The 17,929-nt window shown below is 43.9% G+C and overlaps 1 protein-coding gene across 3 annotated transcripts in view; it reads right to left on the bottom strand.

Annotated features, from left to right (window-relative positions):
• The window catches only part of STON1 (stonin 1), a 48,563-nt gene that overhangs the window by 12,681 nt on the left and 17,953 nt on the right, over positions 1–17,929 (bottom strand). For 2 of the 3 annotated variants that reach the window (XM_025466317.3, XM_035721708.2), the window contains one exon: positions 658–2,634. In XM_025466317.3, coding sequence (XP_025322102.1) covers positions 658–2,587 — 1,930 coding nt within the window. In that variant the 5' untranslated portion in view covers positions 2,588–2,634. Of the gene's footprint in view, positions 1–657; positions 2,635–8,723; positions 8,852–17,929 lie in introns of all 3 variants that reach the window. The other variant, XM_025466308.3, reaches the window with a different exon arrangement.

Genomic DNA, 17,929 nt, shown 5'->3' with positions numbered 1-17,929 from the left:
TCAGGTCATGATCCCAGGGTCCTGGGATCGAGTTCTGCATTGGGCTCCACGCTCAGCCAGGAGTCTGCTTCTCCCTCTACCCTTTACCCCAGCTCGTGCTCTTTCTCATGCTTGCTCTCTCTCAATTTAATTGATTGATTGATTTAAAGAATTTTACAAAAGAAATCAATTTAGGTAAAAATGAAAGGCAGTCTTATTTCAGAGAGCAGGGAACAAAACCTAAAGAGAACACGGTAGTGGCTGAGAATACAAAAAAGTGCAGGTATATTCATGGATGAGAGATCTTTAAAGGTTAATTAGGGAATCTAAGCTCTGTGAGCAATATTTTTAATATTTGAGGTTGGTGGTTGATGTCAAAAAGTTCAACTAGAAATCTTCCCTCAGTGCCACCATCCACAACAAAATCTTAGCGGAGGGTATTTTTTAAATGATATTTAAAAAAATTTTTTTTTTTAAGTTAAACTTATCTGGTAGAAATAGGCACAGAGAACAAATTCAGCTGTTTGACTAAATGTTTTGCCTCCCACCAGGCAATGTGAGTGTGGCCCCTGGGGATTGAAGTTATCATGTGTCTCAGCCGGGTTTCAACCCAAGGAGGGGGATGAAAACATTGAAGCTATTTCCCAAGAAAATCAACTTGGCATGTTGACTATTTACTTGAATTTTTATCGGGAAGCCGGTCAATCTTCCATACCACGGCCCGGTAGGCACTCTCATATTTTGCGGAGCCCACAGTGACCTGTATAACAGGTTCAGATTCAGGTTCGTGTAAACTCCCCAGACACGCCCGGCGGTTCATTTTGGCTTTCAGGGACTTCTGCCTCTGGAGGTTCATGGTCCAGAGGGCCTTGATCCACTGTGATGGGACAGGAAAGTGTATCATTATGTTGTCACAGGACCTCAAGGAACTGGCACAGGATGGTCTCTGAGTCAATGGGGTCATGTTGACAAAGGCCTGAAGCTCCACGTACGCCCCCTGGACAACCACGACAGACTTGAGGGTAAAGGGAAGATCCTCCCCACCATACAAAGTCTTAAAACGCATCAGCTCAAACCGGCAGGCATCCAGCGGGACAAACTTAATGATTCTTGATTGCTCGAATTCTTGTGCTTTCACACACTTATGAAAATGATGGTCAAGAATATCAATCCCCTTCTTTTCTGGGTCTTTTTCAAAATAGCGTTCATTTCGCTTCTGCAGCTCAAGGTCATTCAAGGTTAAAAAGCATTCCGTGTTTCCATTCACAAAGCAGAGGCAACAGATTTGAGTTATGACAGCACTTTCAACCAATTTTCCTTCTTCTTTTGTGATTTTACCCCAAAAATTGTCCACAATTTCCAGGGAAATTTCTTGTTCCTCATAGATCTTTTTTGGTTTCGAAACAGCTGGCAGCTTCGTCAGCTCCTCCTCCACAGTAGTCAGGAAGTCGAGGAAATCGTGGTACTCTGTGGACCCTAACTTCAGCATCTGGTCGATGTCTGGTTCATGAACGACTTCTGTCTTAGAGTGGTATTTCCTTTTTTCTGTGTAAGACACATGTTCAATCTTCACAGTATGGATTTTTCCTGCCACACTAAAGTTCTCAACTTTGGGTTCAGAAAGCCTGCAGTGCAAATCAAGCTGTAACTCCTTAAATGGTTTTTCTAAGCCCTTCTCATAATACATTTGCAAAATTCCACCAGGTAAGACTTTTAGAAAAATTGGTCCCCACTGACGGGAAGACATCATGTTCTTCTTCTCAGGAATCCTCAACATGAAAGACCATCCAGGTTTGGGCTGACTCCTGAAGAGTGTGTGGGGGACAAAGGAAGAGGCAGTGTCTTCAGCATACTGACACTGCATAGACAAGTTTCCACAGGAGTCTTGGTTCTCAGCTGATTGGAGATGTTCAAGTTTCTCACAGATGTAGTTGAGTGAACACTGATTTAAGCTTTTTTGATCGACAGGCATGTCTTTGTCTCTTGATGCGTACATCTTTCTGCTTCCTGGAGGGTCAAAGGCAAACTGGGAAACACTGCCTTCGTCTTTCCAAAATGGACTTGAAAAAGCACAGTCCTCCCGAAAATACTGAAACTGGGGAGTATCACTTTGAAACCCTAGGCTTTCGGCCGGGGGAGGGCTAACTTCATCTGGAAGACCCACTTTGGGAGCAGGATGTGTACATGCGTGCTCACTGGGTAAGGAAGTGTGGGATAAACAAGTTGATTTAGTAGGCAATAAGGAAGAGCCTCCTCCTGATGTTGTTAGTGGACTGTTTGAGGATGATTCTGGGATAGGATAAAGCATATGAGTCCCTGCTTTGGGGATGCCAGGAAAACCTGGGAAGTCCTTGGTAGGTGTAGAAAGAGGAGAGTTACTTGGAGGTCCTGGACTAAAGTAAAAGTCTATGATGGGAGAGGAGAGAGGCGTACTGTTGGCAGAGGAAGATCCACTGGGAAATTCCTTAGCACCAGAAAGGTTCAGCTTAAGTCCATTGGGCCTACAAATGCCTTGATTCTCCAGAGGTAAATTCTTTGACTTTTGAGAAGACTGAAAAGCAGGGTCATCATCAAATGTGACCCAGTTGCCTGGGTTTGTGGAACACATCTTTGGAATCAAATTGTGGTCTTGTCTATGAATCAGATATGCAGTGTCTGTGAAAGGAGAAAGAGACAATACGAATATTAAATGAGGAGGGGGAGGAAAATCAAGTTACTTTAGTTCTGAGAAATATACTTAGATCTAAAAAACAACCAGGGGGTACCCTGGTTGGAGTTGGTAGAGCTTGTGACTCCTGATCTTGGGGTCGTGAGTCCAAGCCCCATGTAAGGCATAGAGTTCACTTAAAAAGAAAACAAAGGTAAAATAAAATATTGTCACAAATAAAAGTTCAAAAATAAAAAAATAAAAATAAAAGCAACCAGATTTACAGATTAACTGAGTTCAAAGAAATGCTTAAGAATTCTAACACTTCTGATGATTAAATGGATTAACAACAACAAAAAACCAAGATCTAAAGATATGCTGTGAACTAGAGACTCATTTGAGATTTAAGGACACACAGGATGAAAGTGAAAGGATGTAAAAAGATATTCTCTGCAAACAGAAATGAGAGCAGGCAAGGATGGCCATACTATATCAGACAAAATAGACTTTATATCAAAAACTGTCACAAGAGACAAAGAGGCACATGATATAATGATGGGTCAGCTCACCAGGAAGATATAACAATTACAAATATATATAAAGCCAACACCAGAGCACCCAAATATATGAAACAAACATTAAAAAACTGAAGGGAGTAATAGGCAGCAACGCAATAATATAAGAGTTTCAAAACTCACTTTCAATAATGGATAGAATATCCAGATACAAGATCAATGAGGAAACAGAGTAATTGAACAACACGATAGACCAAATGGACATTCCACACAACACCTGCAGAATATATACATTCTTCACAAGCATACACAGAATATCCTCCAGGAGAGATCACATGTTACGTCACAAAACAAGTCTTAACAAATTTATCAAGACTGAACTCATACCATGTATCTTTTCTGACCACAACAGAATGAAACTGGAAATCAACAGGAGAAAGAAAACCGGAAAGTTCACAAATGTAGAAGTTGAATAACACACTCTTGAATTTGGCCAACAGGCCAAAGAAGACATCAAAAGGGAAATGAGAAAATATTCTGAGGTAAGCAAAGTGACAACACAACATACCAAACCTTATGGATGTAGGAAAAGCAGCAGAGTAGAATTTATAGTGGTGAACGCCTACGTTAAAAAAGAAGAAAGATCTCAAATAAACAACCTAATTTTACAGCTCAAGGAGCTAGAAAAAGAAAAACAAACTAACCCCAAAGTTAGGAGAAGGAAAGAAAGACTAAACATTAGGGCATAAATAAATGAAATAGAGAATATAAAATGGGGGGAAAAAGGGAAACTGAGAGTTGGTTTGTTTCAAAAAAAATCAACAAAACTGACAAACTTTTAGCTAGACTGAGGAAAAAAGAGAAAATACTCAAAACCAGAAATAAAAGATGCATTTTATTATAAAATAATACACTTATGTCACAGAAATAAAACAATAATTATAAGGGACCAGAATGAACAATTCTATGGCAGCAAATTGGATAACCTAGAAGAAATGGACCAACTCCTAGAAACATATAATCTACCAGAACTGAATCATAAAGAAATAGGAAATCTCAACAGACCTATCTATAATTAGTAAGGAGATTGAACTGGTAGTCAAAACCTCCCAAAAAATAAAAGCTCAGGCCCAGATGGCTTCACTGAAGAATTCTACCAAACATTTGAAGAAAAATTAACACCAATCCTTCTCAAATTCTTCCAAAAACTTGAAGAGGAGGGAACATTTCCAAACTAATTTTATGAGTCCAGAATTATTCTGATACCAAAGCCAAAGACACTACAAACAAAGAAAAATACTATATCTCTGATGAATACAAATGCAAAAATCCTCAATAAAATACTAATAAATCAACTTCAACAGCAGATTAAAAGGATCATACGCCATTATCAAGCAGCATCTATCCCTGGGATGCAAGGACAGTTCACCAGATGATGAACAAAGCATAAATATCTCATGATCATTTCAATAGACACAGAAAAAGCACCTGATAAAACTCAACACCTTTTCATGATAAGAAACCAGCCAACAAACTAGGAAGAAGGCAATTATCTCAAAGTAATGATAAAGGCCATCTATGAAAAGCCCATAATTAACATCATACTCAAGGGTGAAAAACTAAAAGCCCCTCTAAGATCAGGATCAAGGCAAGGATCTTCACTCTCACCACTTCTATTCAACATAGTTCCAGAAGTCCTAACAAGAGCGACTGACAAGAAAAAGAAATAAAAGTCATCCCTAAATCAGAAAGGAAGAAATTACATTTTTGTCTATTTATAGATGATATGATCTATCTATAGAAAACCCTACACACAGACACACACATCATTAGAAGTAATATAAAAACTCAGCAAAGTCACAGGATAAAAATCAACAAACAAAAATCAATTGCATTTCTATACACAATTAACCTTCCAAAAAGGACATTAAGAAAACAACCGCATGTACAACAGCATCAAAAAGGATAAAATATTTAGAAATAAACTTAACAAAAGGAACAAAAGACTTTTATACTGAAAACTACAAAGTAATATAGCTAGAAGAAATGAAAAAAGACACAAATAAAAAGATGTCCTGCATTCATAGATTGGAAGACATAATATTGTTAAAATGTCCATATTACCCAAAGCAATCTACAGATTCAGTGCAATCCTTACCAAAGTCCTAATGACATTTTTTGAAGAAAAAGAAAAAACAACCAAAAAATTCATATGGAATCTCAAAGGTCTTTGAATAGCCAAAATAACCTTGAGAAAGACAAATAAAGGTGGAGACCTCACACTTTCTGGCTTTAAAACATATTACAAAGTACCAAAACAGTATGGTACCGGCATTAAGGCAGACATATAGACCAAAGGAACAGAATATTAAGCCCAGAAATAAACCCACACACATGGATAAATGATCCTCAAAAAGGATGCCAAGATTATACAATGGGAAAAGGATAATGTCTTCACAAGCTGTGCTGGGAAAAATGGATATCCATAGGGGAAAAAAAAAATAAAAGAACCTTATACCATACACAAAAATCAACTATAAATGGATTAAAGACTTAAATATAAAGACCTGAAACTATAAAACTCTCACAAGAAAATATAGGGGAAAAGCTTGATGACATTGGTCTTGGCAATCAATGATTTCTTGGACAGGATACCAAAAGCACAAGCAACAAAAGCAAAAATAGACAAATTGGGACTTCATCGGATTCCAATTCACATGGAAAAGAAAACAATACAGTGTTGAGGCAACCTATAGGGTGGGAGAAAATATTTGCAAACCATCCATCTGATAAGGGTTTAATATTCAAAATACATAAGGAACTCCTGCTAAATAGCAGAAAAGCAAACAAATAAACCAATTTAAAAATGGACAACAGACTTGAATAGATGTTTCTCCAAAGAAGACATACAAATGGACAACAGGTGGATGAAATGATGTTCAACATCACTAATCACCAGGGAAGTACAAATCAAAACCACAATATCACCTTATACCTTTAAGACAAAAAAAAAAAAAAAAGTAAAAAAAAAAAAAAAAACACAAAAAGGATGTGGAGAAATTAGAACTCTTGTGCACTGTTGGTAGGAATATAAAATGAAGGACAGTATCAAGGGAGCCCAGGCGGCTCAGCGGTTTAGCGCCTCCTTCAGCCCAGGGCGTGATCCTGGAGACCCAGGATCGAATCCCACATCAGGCTCCCTGCATGGAGCCTGCTTCCCCCTCTGCCTGTGTCTCTGCCCCTCTCTCTCTCCCTCTCTGTCGATCATGAATAAATAAATAAAATCTTTTTTTAAAAAATCTTAAAAAAAAAAAGAAAGTATCAAGTTTCCTCAAAAAAATTTTTAAATAGAACTACCACGTATATGATCTAGCAATCCTACTTCAGGAATTTTATCCAAAAAAAAAAAAAAAATTGAAAACAGGATCTCAAAGAGATTATCTATACTCTTATCTTCCTTTCAGCGTTATTCACAATAGCCAAATGTGGAAACGACCCAAACGTCCATCCTCTGATGAATGGGTGAAAAAAATGTGGTATAGGTACATACCAGCCTTTAAAAAGGGAGGAAATTCTGGCACAGGCTACAACATGGATGCACCTTAAGAGCATTATGGTAAGTGAAATAAGCACAAAACACAAATATTATATGATTCTACTTACATGAGGTATCTACAGTAGTCAAATGCATAAAAGCAGAAAGGAGCATGTGGGGCTGGGGGGGAAGGGGTGTGGCTGTTCCGCAGGTATAGACTTTTAGTCAGACAAGATGAAAGAGTTCTAGAAATCTGTTGTAAAACAGTGCAACATGTGCTGTACACTTAAAAATTTGTTGAGGGTAAAAAAGATTGTTAAAAATTTGTTATTTTTTATCACAATTTTTAAAAACTGCAAAAATAAAGTAAAAAAACTGCAAGACTCTAATCAATTCAGAAACTCTTTATTTGAATGACTGTGCAGTCAGACCTTGTTAGTGTTGTAGGAAATAGAGAAGATAAAAACCCAATTCATAATGAGTTTATACTTATAACTCATTGATTGCTCCTAAAATATATGAGGTTTATTGTTTAGAAGCATTTTTCAAATTCATGACTTAACTTATCAAAACAACCCTGGGAAGTATATATCATCATTTCTATTTCATAACCGAGATTGCTTAGGTTTAGAGTCACTGCCTACAAGCTGCCCAACTGGTAAGAGACAGAACTAGGATTTTTTTTTATAACAGCTTTATTAAGATACAATTCACACACATAAAATTTATCTTTTAAAAAAAAATAACAATTCGGTGGTGTTTAGTACAGAGTTGTGCAGCCAGCACATTCCCAGAATGTTCTTATCATCCCAAAAATAAACCTTGTACCTATTAGCAGTCACTCTTCATTCCCCCCACGACCACCCCCAAGTCCCTGACAGCTACTCATCTACTTTTTTTCTTTTTTTTAATTTTCTGGGTCTGGACATTTAAAGTTCATCCACAATATAGCATATATCAGTACTCCATTTCATTTGGTGGCTGAAGAATATTTCATTGTGAAGCAGCCCACATTTCGTTTATCCATTCATCAGTCAAGGGACATCTGGTTTATTTCTATTTTTTTGGCTACTATGAATACTAAGTTTTTATATAAGTTTTTTTGTGATCATTTTTCTCAAGTATATACCTAAGTTGGGAAAGAACCAGAATTTGAGCCTGATCTAATACAACATGAATTACTGAGATTAATCTAATGACATCAGAGGCAATGAGCTGTAAGGGCCAGAGCACTGACCTGGGGGCTGGGCACCCAGAATGCTGGGCGCTGCTCTGTCACTCACTAGCTGTGTGCAAAGCCCCTCCAGACATTCAGCCATCAGAGCAGAATCATCTCTGAGGTCATTTCCCACTCTAAAATAATTCTGTCGTGGCTGACATCCAATTGAATTTTTTTTCAAAAGCAGATATTATGTTACCACTGGGATTTTTTTTTTAAGACTTTATTTATTTATTTGACAGACAGAAAGAATGAGCAGGGGGAGGGGCAGAGGGAGAGGAAGCAGCAGGGTCCCCGTTGAGCAGGGAGCCCTATGCTGGGCTTGATCCTAGGACCCTGGGATCATGACCTGAGCCAAGGGCAGACGCTTAACCAACTGAGCCACCCAGGCACCCCTGCCACTGGGATTTTTGACAAAACTTCCAAGTCGACAGAGAGTAAAACTGCATGAGTGAAACTCCATGATATGAAAAGTCAAAACCTGCTGGAATAAAGCCCATGAGAAAGGCGAATTTGTCTCCCTCCAGCCGGCCTTCACGTTTCCCCTGGTGGATAATGAGGGCTCAACCAATGCAATCATTCACTCTTGGAAAAGAGCCAAACTATAGAGAGCAAGCAAGCCCGGGGCTCTACTGGGGACAGGGCACGCTCAGTGCTGTCATTTGCTAAATCCGCACATTCCTGAGGACACAAAAACACACAGTGGAGCAGCAGGCCAGGCCAGCTGGCTCTCTCTGGAGGGCATTTTACTGTCACTGCCCTTGGGCTGGAGTTGCCACCAAGCACTTTCCCTTGGAAGCAGGCAGACCATGTTTCAATGGGACGTACCAGGAGGCTCAGAGGCAGGGAATCGGCAGCACTGTTTCTTGACCCATCCTATCCTATGGTCTTCGGAAGGACTCCAGCCAAAATAACTCTTCATATGGACTGAGACATCATGTAAATATTTACGTTAGCTGGGTTTATTAAACAAGAAAGAAAAAGAGAAGAAATAAAGCCCGCTTTAGGGGAATACTATTCTGATCTCTACAAAACATTTTGCCTCATCTCTTTTCCACCGGTAGCTTTGCAAAATTTTGAACAGTGATACTGGTTTCTTCAGAGTTTTTGCTTCTTAAAAAAGGAAAGTAATTTTCATAAACCAGACAAAGAAATCAATTTTATGACTTTTTAAGTGACCCTTGAACTTCAGGAAACACACCTCGCAAAAATATCTCTTACCTTAAATAAGCAGAACTCTTCCACAGGAGGCACTCAGCAACTGTGAGTTTAATACAACTAAACAGAATTCTGTATGGTGCCCAAGAGAAGCCCAAACCTTTGTCCCTGTTTAAAAGGCAGGACTCAGATGCTCCTAGAATAAGGGGCTAAGACTCTGGCTCGCCGTGGTCAAGGGCAGGTGTGTTTCCCACTCTTCTCTTCTGGCTCCTCTTCTGCCTCCCTCTTGCTGCCCTTCTTATCAACCCTTTTCACACACATTTCATTTCTCTCTGACCTATTTTGCCCCTTCCTTTCATACGACCTCAAAGTCTCTCCCCTATCCCACCCCCATCAGTTTTCCCAAAATCAACAACTAGAATCGATTCCATCTAAGGCTTTCCCTTCCCTCCCCTCCTTCCTAACTCACCCCTTTCTTCAGCTGGGAAAGAAGGCCACATCCTTTCCAGAACCTCCATCTATCCAAGGCCCCCTCGGGGTCTCAGGGAGGGATGCAAAAGCCCAGGGCTGAGACGTCAAGAATGTGCCTGCCTCTGTCATCTCCAACTTCACCCCACCTCCTTCAAGACATTGGAACCAAGAGTATTCAAGCAGCAGCACCTATTAACCTCAGGATTTCTTCTGCACTGCAAATGGGGCAGGATCTCAATATGTGTCTGTGCCTCCCCGAGGGGCCCTAAGTCCTACCATTTCCAGAGCCTCGTCACAGGCAACATCTCATTTACATTGATGACAATCCAGAGTAGACCACGGCATCCAGGCATCTTCTCTGAGGTCCAGGATCCGTCTAGCGCAGAGCTGGGAATCCAGGATCCCTGGCACAACATCCCCAGCTGCCTTCCTCTGGAGGAAAGTGCCTCTGGTTGGATTCCATGGCTTTTTCCTCTGCTGTGGGTTGCATCCCACCCCCATAGGCTCTAATGCTTGGGTCTGTTTTCAGCCTATCTGGATTATCCTGCTAACTGCTGGAAGACAATGCCAGATAAAATTCAGAGACAGGGCAAGACACCAAGGCTGAATGAGGCACAGGTAGAAAAGAAAAATGTACTAGGGTGGAAGCTGCTAGAAATCAATCTCTGAGGTTTGAAGATTTCTAAGGGAGTGGTTGCCTCTCCTTAAACTATTAGACATCCTGTTGAGCTGCTCACTTTTGAAGTAGCATCAGAGACGCTGAACTCAAGCACAAATTAAAAGTAAGTGCACGTGCCTCCTCACCCTGGGAATAACAAGGATACACGTAGACAGTGGTCTTCAACCTTATACCTCAATACATGTGACAGATGGCATTCAGGGCCTGGCACATTCTCTTGGATGTACCCAGAGTTTAACAGCCCCAAAAATATTGAGGGAAGCCCTAAAATAATTATACCCACCTCTCTAAATGTTGGATCAGGAAAGGTAGGCCACGGGCCATAGCAAACACGAGAAAGTCTGCCCTTACACACAATCCCTGGACCCCACCTTTTTCTTTCACTGAAGAAATCATCCTGGAATTTTTCTAAGAATATCATGGAATATATGCATTCATTCTAAATTGTTTTAAAAAGTAAACCTTTCAAAAAATAGCAACACTTTAAATATTATTAGAACTATTGCAAATTACTTGCAACAAGCCTTATGAAAAAGCAGCACGAGTATGGGATAATTATCTCACCAAAAAGAATTGGGGATAAAAATTATCAAGTTGTTGCAGGAAAAGCTCAAATATTTTTTGAAAGTCAGAGTATAAAACTTTTCCAGAAAGATTCTGTCTCACTCGTTAGGGTACTTTCCACATTACCCTCAAATGTCTGACATCCCCACGCAGTTCAGTGCATTTTGGACTAAATACTTTTAAATAGTCTTTTTCAGTTTCCCATAAAGGAAATCTTTATACTGCCCTCCTCAGTTCAAAGAATCACCCCATTTCAGAGTTAGGCAGGAATTGGAGGTATTCTGCTCAATTAACCACACCAACAAACATTATGCCATGTGTTCTTCGTACGCTAAGGGCCGTGTGTGCATTTAATCCTCACAACCCCATTAGGTAATAATATTTTGGAGAAGAGGAAAATGAGGCTCTGAGAGGTGACACTACTTGCCTAACATCACCCAGCCAGAAAGATGCAGGTGTGATCCCATATCATCCACCACCCCAGAAGTCCCAAGAGATCTGATTACTTGCTGGTGTTGGGGTCCTAATTTTCATTTCTGAACACTTCCCATCTCTCTACTTTTCACTGAAGGAGAGTTCCTGGACGCAGGAGCTCTCTAAGCCTGAAAGATGCTATTCCTACCTGAAAAGAGCCTACTTCTCCACAGAGCCCACCACACCTCCCTGCTGCCTGGATACCAGGCTGTGGGAAAGACAAACTCTGAGACAGTTTTCTCTGTGATTGCTCAAGAACAACAGCTCAGTAAAAATTTGGGTCAATTCTGAGACCGGCTTTCATAACTCAGCCTGTCCTCACTTCTGTCCCTTTTCGACTGCATCCCCACCCTTAGCGATGAACAATTTTTCAGACTTGCTGCCCAACAAATTCCCTCAGATGCCACCCCCTCTTCCAGTACTAGGGCCATCTTGGTAGACTGTTGAATTCTCCAAACTTCATGCAACTCCCCGACTTGTCCTTCCATGCCACCCCCACCCCCACCCCCATTCTACTCTCGAGGGTCTCCTCCTGCTGTTCTTTGCAGATTTCCTTTGCTTTTCTTCAGACACCAGTCAAATAAAGTGTAAAAACGAAGCTCTACCTTTTCCTGCAGATTATCAAAATCAAATTAGATGCACTTGGTTGGCGAATCAGCATTCCTGTTCCATCTGCAGCTGAAGACCGTCCCCACCTGGGGAGAACACCACCCTTTCGGATGGTCCCTAGGACCTGGCTTCTTTGTAGCTGCCAGATGCTGGGGGAGGACGGACGGTGAAGGGGTGTCCAGCTCAGGGAAGCATCACAGGCACCTAGCAGTAACCTCCTGCTATTTGCTCCGCCCGACTGTCACTGTCAGGCTGGCCCCGACTCGAGTCTCATGAACACATCTGGACCCTCAGCAACACCCAAGCCTTATGCAAAGGGCTGGATTTAGTCCTTTTATGTCTGTGCCTTTTTTGCTCCACAACAATGCTGCATAATCTAGAGAAAGAATGTCTTCATGCCAGTATCTGTGTAGTTCATTGGCTGTCCCCCAAAGAAGGAATTCTCAGACTCTCCCAGGACTGGACTCCCCAACTGCAACACGGGGGCCAGACGGGGGCTCTATGTGCAAAGCCTCCCTGTGGTTCTTGTTTGCTTGGGGGTCTGCAATCTAGTTCCCCTCCTTTGCTATTCCGGGATGTACGTCCCAGAAACAAAGCCAAAGTCAGGGACAGCTCTGTGTGCAGAAGACATCCATTCAAGGTTTGCTATGCGAGGGTTTAAAATATCCTTCCTATAGAACTTCTCCCTTTAAAGGGGCAACCAAGCTTTTGAAACAGAAAGGAACCCTAAGACAACACAAAACTCTATGTGAAGTGAAAACCCTTACAGCTTGCACCCTCACCTTAGGTCACAGATGTGCCCGCTGCGTGGAGTGCCGGCACTATTACCACAGATGTTCCGCAGCCAGTCCTATTTAATCACAAACATGTGTGGTATTTAGTTCAGCTATGTGACAGGAAATGCCATTTGTAAAATACTAAACCACAGCACAACCTATCCATGCCTTCCAATATTATCTGTGTCGGTTCCAGCTCAGCTCCCCAACCCTGCGCCACCCCCATGGATTTAACCTCCACTTCTCCAGGATGAATTTGGGTCCTGGCTATTTTTTTGACCTTTTTGTAAATCATCTGCTCGTTTCCTAAATTTAGAGCGTTAGTATAAACAGATACCAACCCAAACTGACTTGTCCCAGGAGATGGTCTTTATACAAACAAAGAAAAGATCCGGGGCTGGGTGGGCCATTCCAATTTCAGAACGTCACTCTTCTCACCATGGCACTGCTAGCAAGTAGGCACACCATGTTCATGTCCGTGTCACAGATAGGACAGAAATCTGCTGAGCAGAGGTCTCTGAGCCTGTTTCTTCATCTGCAAAATGGTGATACTTGCCTCATTGATAAATGTTCTTAAGGATTTTATTTACTTATTCATGAGAGACACACAGAGAGAGGCAGAGACACAGTCAGAGGGAGAAGCGGGCTTCCTGTGGGGAGTCCGACGCAGGACTCGATCCCAGGACCCCGAGATCATGACCTGAGCCAAAGGCAGACGCTCAACCACTGAGCCCCCCAGATGCCCCAGCTCATAGATAAACTGCCACATAATGGGTACTTGGTGTATACACTCTCTTTCCCTCCTTTGTATTCCCTTGTCTCCCCATTCTGGCTTTCCTTTCTCTTGTCAGGAAGAAAGATAATTGCTCAGACTCTGCAGTTTGCTTTAGCATCACATCAACTTGCTACAAATCTGTTTCTAAAACTGGGTGTCCGTTCTGTCTGCCACATGACCGTGCCTCTATCTACCCTGCTCTCCAGACGTGATCTGTTCCTATCTTGGTCCCTCGAACCTAAATCCCTGCTCAGGGGTTGGTTCTCCTTGAAGATGGCACCTCCCAAAGTGGAGAGAAGTTAACAGGCATTGGGAAAAAGATCCATGGTCAAAGGTGTTTGACAAGTTCGGATTAAACAAGGGTTTAACCAGGTCTCCTCACAGCATTCCCTTCCGGAGCCTATAGGATGCTAACGTTCTCATGGGCTCCAGGAGGGGGTAACATGCACCTCTCCTCAAAGATCCACATGGATGGTTTGCCTCAGAACATTCTGGAACATGCTCTTCCACAATAAAATGCCTGGAACTAGAAAACACACAGTCCACCTATATAATTCTGAATACCTTGGCCTTTTCATTCTGTTGCCACTGTCAGTGCTCTGGCTGTGAGGATTAGCTCTGGACCCACCGCAGCTTCCCTGGCTTAGCAGAGTCTCAGCTTTGTTCTCAGAATGAGCAGCAGCCACAGGTTCTTCCCCGGGGACACCAGTGGTCCTTACAGGAGGACAGACTCGCTTTGCTTACCCAGACAGACAGAAGACCAAAGGTCTTCCAGGTAGACCATGACTGGAGTGAACTCTTACCTTTGAGCTCGGCAAGCATGTGAAAGTTTTGTTCCCCAGGTCATCCTCTGGCTTCGAGGGCAGCATCTGGCAGCTCCCTTCACTGACTGTCAGCAATAAGCCTCCCTTCCCCAGGACCAGGGCTCTCCTGGCCAAGGCAGGGGGCCCTTGGACCCTCCCATGGGAACCAGGCTCTGCAATGTTGTGAGATGCCCAGAGCACATCAGCCTGGGGCCATGGAACCGCAGCCTGTCTCTCCCCAACCCCACAAAGCCCCAGCACCTGTTCATCTTCCCTTCACAGGGCTCCTAGACACTCCTCAGTCCTCCCACTACAGAAGGTCAGAGAGGGAACCGTGTGGGGCCATGGGGCTGGGGTCAGCACTCATCTGCCACTTTGGCAAGTGCTGCTGAACTCCAGGGCTATTCTCTTAGGGAAGAGTGAGCACCCAGCACACTCCATAGCCAAGTCTTGTCCATGGTGTGAAGGAAGGAAACTACCTCAAGCAGGGTCCCCCTGGTGTGGACACAGGTCTGGGACTTACGGTCTCAACCAGCCACCTGCCTGCTCTAAACATCTGCTCTCTGCCCTAAGGACCTGCCGGTGGCAAGATGGGGACCTCCTGAGTGAGAGTTAAGAGGAGAGAGCCCGTCTAACTTAAGAGGAGTCCTTCATGGGCTCCTACCCTTTAGTCACAGCAAAGGCTCAACCCACAAAGGCAGAGGAGCACAGAAGTCTAGCGTACAGGCTCTGGTGCCCGGGTCACCTGGCCTCTCATCTCGCTTCCTCTGCTTGTTATCCCTGAGGCATGTTACTTAGCATCCTCAGTGTCCTCATCTATAAAGTGAAAATGAATAACACCTACTTAATGAATGCTAAATTAGTAAGTAAAATGCTACTTCACAGGCCCTCAAAAAATGGTAGCCCAGTGCTCACAACGGAGGGGTTCTTGAGTCAACGCTGATCGTTGCCAGCAGCCCCAGGCCAAGAGCAGGCTGTGCCAGGCCTGCAGGGGACACCAGTGAGGACCCCGGGATCCCTGTCCAGCCCCGAATGCTCTCCCATTCTCTGGCAAGAAAAGAGTAGGGAGCAAGGCCAGCGTGGACTGAACTCAGCTGTGAAATAAAAAGCACTACTGATGCAAGTGGGCATGGCACCTGGAGATGTCCAAAGCAATGGGGGAAAAGACTGCTCAAAAATGACGCAGTCCTTCTCTACATGGGGCTGGCCTCTGTAAGGTGAAAACCTGGGGCCACACTCATCACCCACACCCAAGGCTCCACATGACTCTTCCCGGTGGTTCTCCATTTAGAAAAGTAGAGCTACAGGAGAAACATGAAGAAGTCAGGTCTGAGGTACACCCCAGTGGAAATATCTAGCAAGGGGCTAGAAACACAAGACAGTATTTGGAGAGAAAATCAGAAGCAAAGGGAATCTCGATGTTGGAGCCTACAAGGCAGAGGCTGGGCACAGCCGTCCTCATCTTGGCCACCTCCGTCCCCACCTCCTGGCTTTCTGCAGCTCCCAGGTGGACGGGTTCCTGGCAGCCCTACTAATCACCCCCCTCTTTGAACCCTATCTACATTCTGGTCTCAGGAGCACTAAAGGGCCCCAGGGCTTCCCACTCTCCAAAAAATCCAGCCTGCCCCTGGCCAGGGGAAGAAGGCAGACCTGCGAGCCTTAGTGCGGGGGAGGGCCAGCAAACAAGGCCTGCTTTCAGGGCTGCCTTCTGGTATTTATATTCCCGTGGGCTCTCCAGTGGGAAGAGCAAGGAGCTCAAGAGTAGGAAATGAGAAAGGGCAATTCTCTCCTCAGGGGCCCCCAGGGCTGGGCGGGGGTGCAGGGCACTGTGGTTACTGGATAGTGGCTCTCAGATTTGGATTCTGAATTCTCAAAGGAAACCATGAAAAAGATGTGGGATAGAGTATGCAGTAGGGGGCCTGGGTCAGATCACACATCATAAACATGCAAATCTCCTCCTTCCCATCTTCTCTGCAGGCCCAGGCGCCCCCCTCCCCGCCTAAGGATAACCAGAAAAGCCCTGGAAGTTTAAAGATCTCTCTCTGGACTTAAATATTTGGGGGCTGGGGGGGAGCCAATATCAACCACTCTGCTATGAAAATTGGTCAAGCAATTTATCTTAATTACCATGTAATTACTTTTAGTGTTTTCAGAAGAAGTTGTAGGTAAATGGCCCAGAAAGGATATTTAAGGCTTTTTAGAATGGGAGTCCCTCCCACACATTAATCATGCTGCCTTCAGACTGGAATGATCTGACAAGGTAAGGACCATCAGCTGCTGGGAGGACCCAGGACCTTGATCCTTAGATTCTGGGCTCTGGGGTCCTTCTGCCTCGTGTTCTGGTAAAAATTCACGTACCCCACCCCACCTCCGTGCATTCACTCAGCAAACAGTTGCAGGGTTTCCTAAGTGCTGGGCCCTGGGTGAAACATCAGGCAGGCAACAGAAACCAGTAAGACCTGATCTGTGTGGTGGGGAAAGAAGGGTTTGGAAGTTAGAGAGATTGCATGTGAATCATGGCCCAGCCACTGACCAGTTGTGCGACAAGGGGCAGGTTATGTTAATTCCCGAGCTTCAGTTTCCTCCGGTGTGAAAAAGAGGATAATGAGGGACGCCTGGGTGGCTCAGTGGTTGAGCCTCTGGCTTCCACTCAGGTCGTGATCCTGGGGTCCTGGGATTGAGTCCTGCATTGGGCTCCCTGAGGGGAGCCTGCTTCTCCTTCTGCCTGTGTCTCTGCCTCCCTCTGTGTATCTCTCATGAATAAATAAATAAAATCTTTTTTTTTTTAAAGGATAATGATACCTAACTTTTAGTGTTTGCTCTGGGCCGACCTGAGCCCTCCCCCAAATTCTGCCTAATGCACAGTACTGCAGAATGTGACTGCAGTTAGACGTAGGGCCTCTAGAGAGTGGATTCTGTGAAAATGAGGCCGTTAGGGTAGGCCCTGAGCCAGTCTGACCGCTGCAAGACAGGACACTGAGACACCAGACAGGCAGACACACAGAGAAAGGCCACATAAGGATACAGCCAAGGAGAGAGGCCTCAGAAGAAACCAAACTTGCCAACACCTTGATCTTGGATTTCCAGCCTCCAGAACTCTGAGAAACACATTTCTGTTGCTAAGCCCCAGAAACCATGTTTTCTTGTCATGGCAGCCAGAACACACTGAGACAGGCTTCTAGTGACACTAAGTCAAGTCACACCTGTAAGATGGCAGGTGCATAAATAGAGGGCATAAAGGGCGAATAGACAGGCTAGAACCACTGACTTACAGAGAACCTTGTCACTAGATTCCTGCTCCTAAGGTGCTTATAAACTGGTAGGAAAGACAAAATGTGCTCACCCTCCTGAGCTTAAAAGCACACTGGGACTTTGGGAGGGGACAGCCCTTGCTCAGGGGCAGGGAGGCTCCCTGGGGAGGGGACATCTGCTGGGGCAGAGACATGAGGCAGCAGATGATATGGCAGTGACCATACCCTCTGCCCAGGTTCCTATGCATTTGGCTCACGTGCCAATTGACACCAGCATAAGATAGAGTCCTCCCCACTCAATGGACAAGAAACCCAGTTATGCACAGGCTGATTGTTACTATGGCAGGTCTCCCCTCTGGCTGTCCAAACTGGGCCACAAGCCAGAGATGACATCAGCCCGTGATCCGGGCTGTGTGAGAGCCTCAGATCAAATGCATTTTGGTTTATCCATGACCCATCCTGGGCTGTTGCTGA

This window comes from Canis lupus, chromosome 10 (assembly GCF_003254725.2).
Source record: "Canis lupus dingo isolate Sandy chromosome 10, ASM325472v2, whole genome shotgun sequence".
In the NCBI taxonomy this organism is placed as follows: domain Eukaryota; kingdom Metazoa; phylum Chordata; class Mammalia; order Carnivora; family Canidae; genus Canis; species Canis lupus.
This window is presented reverse-complemented; position numbering and strand designations above follow the sequence as displayed.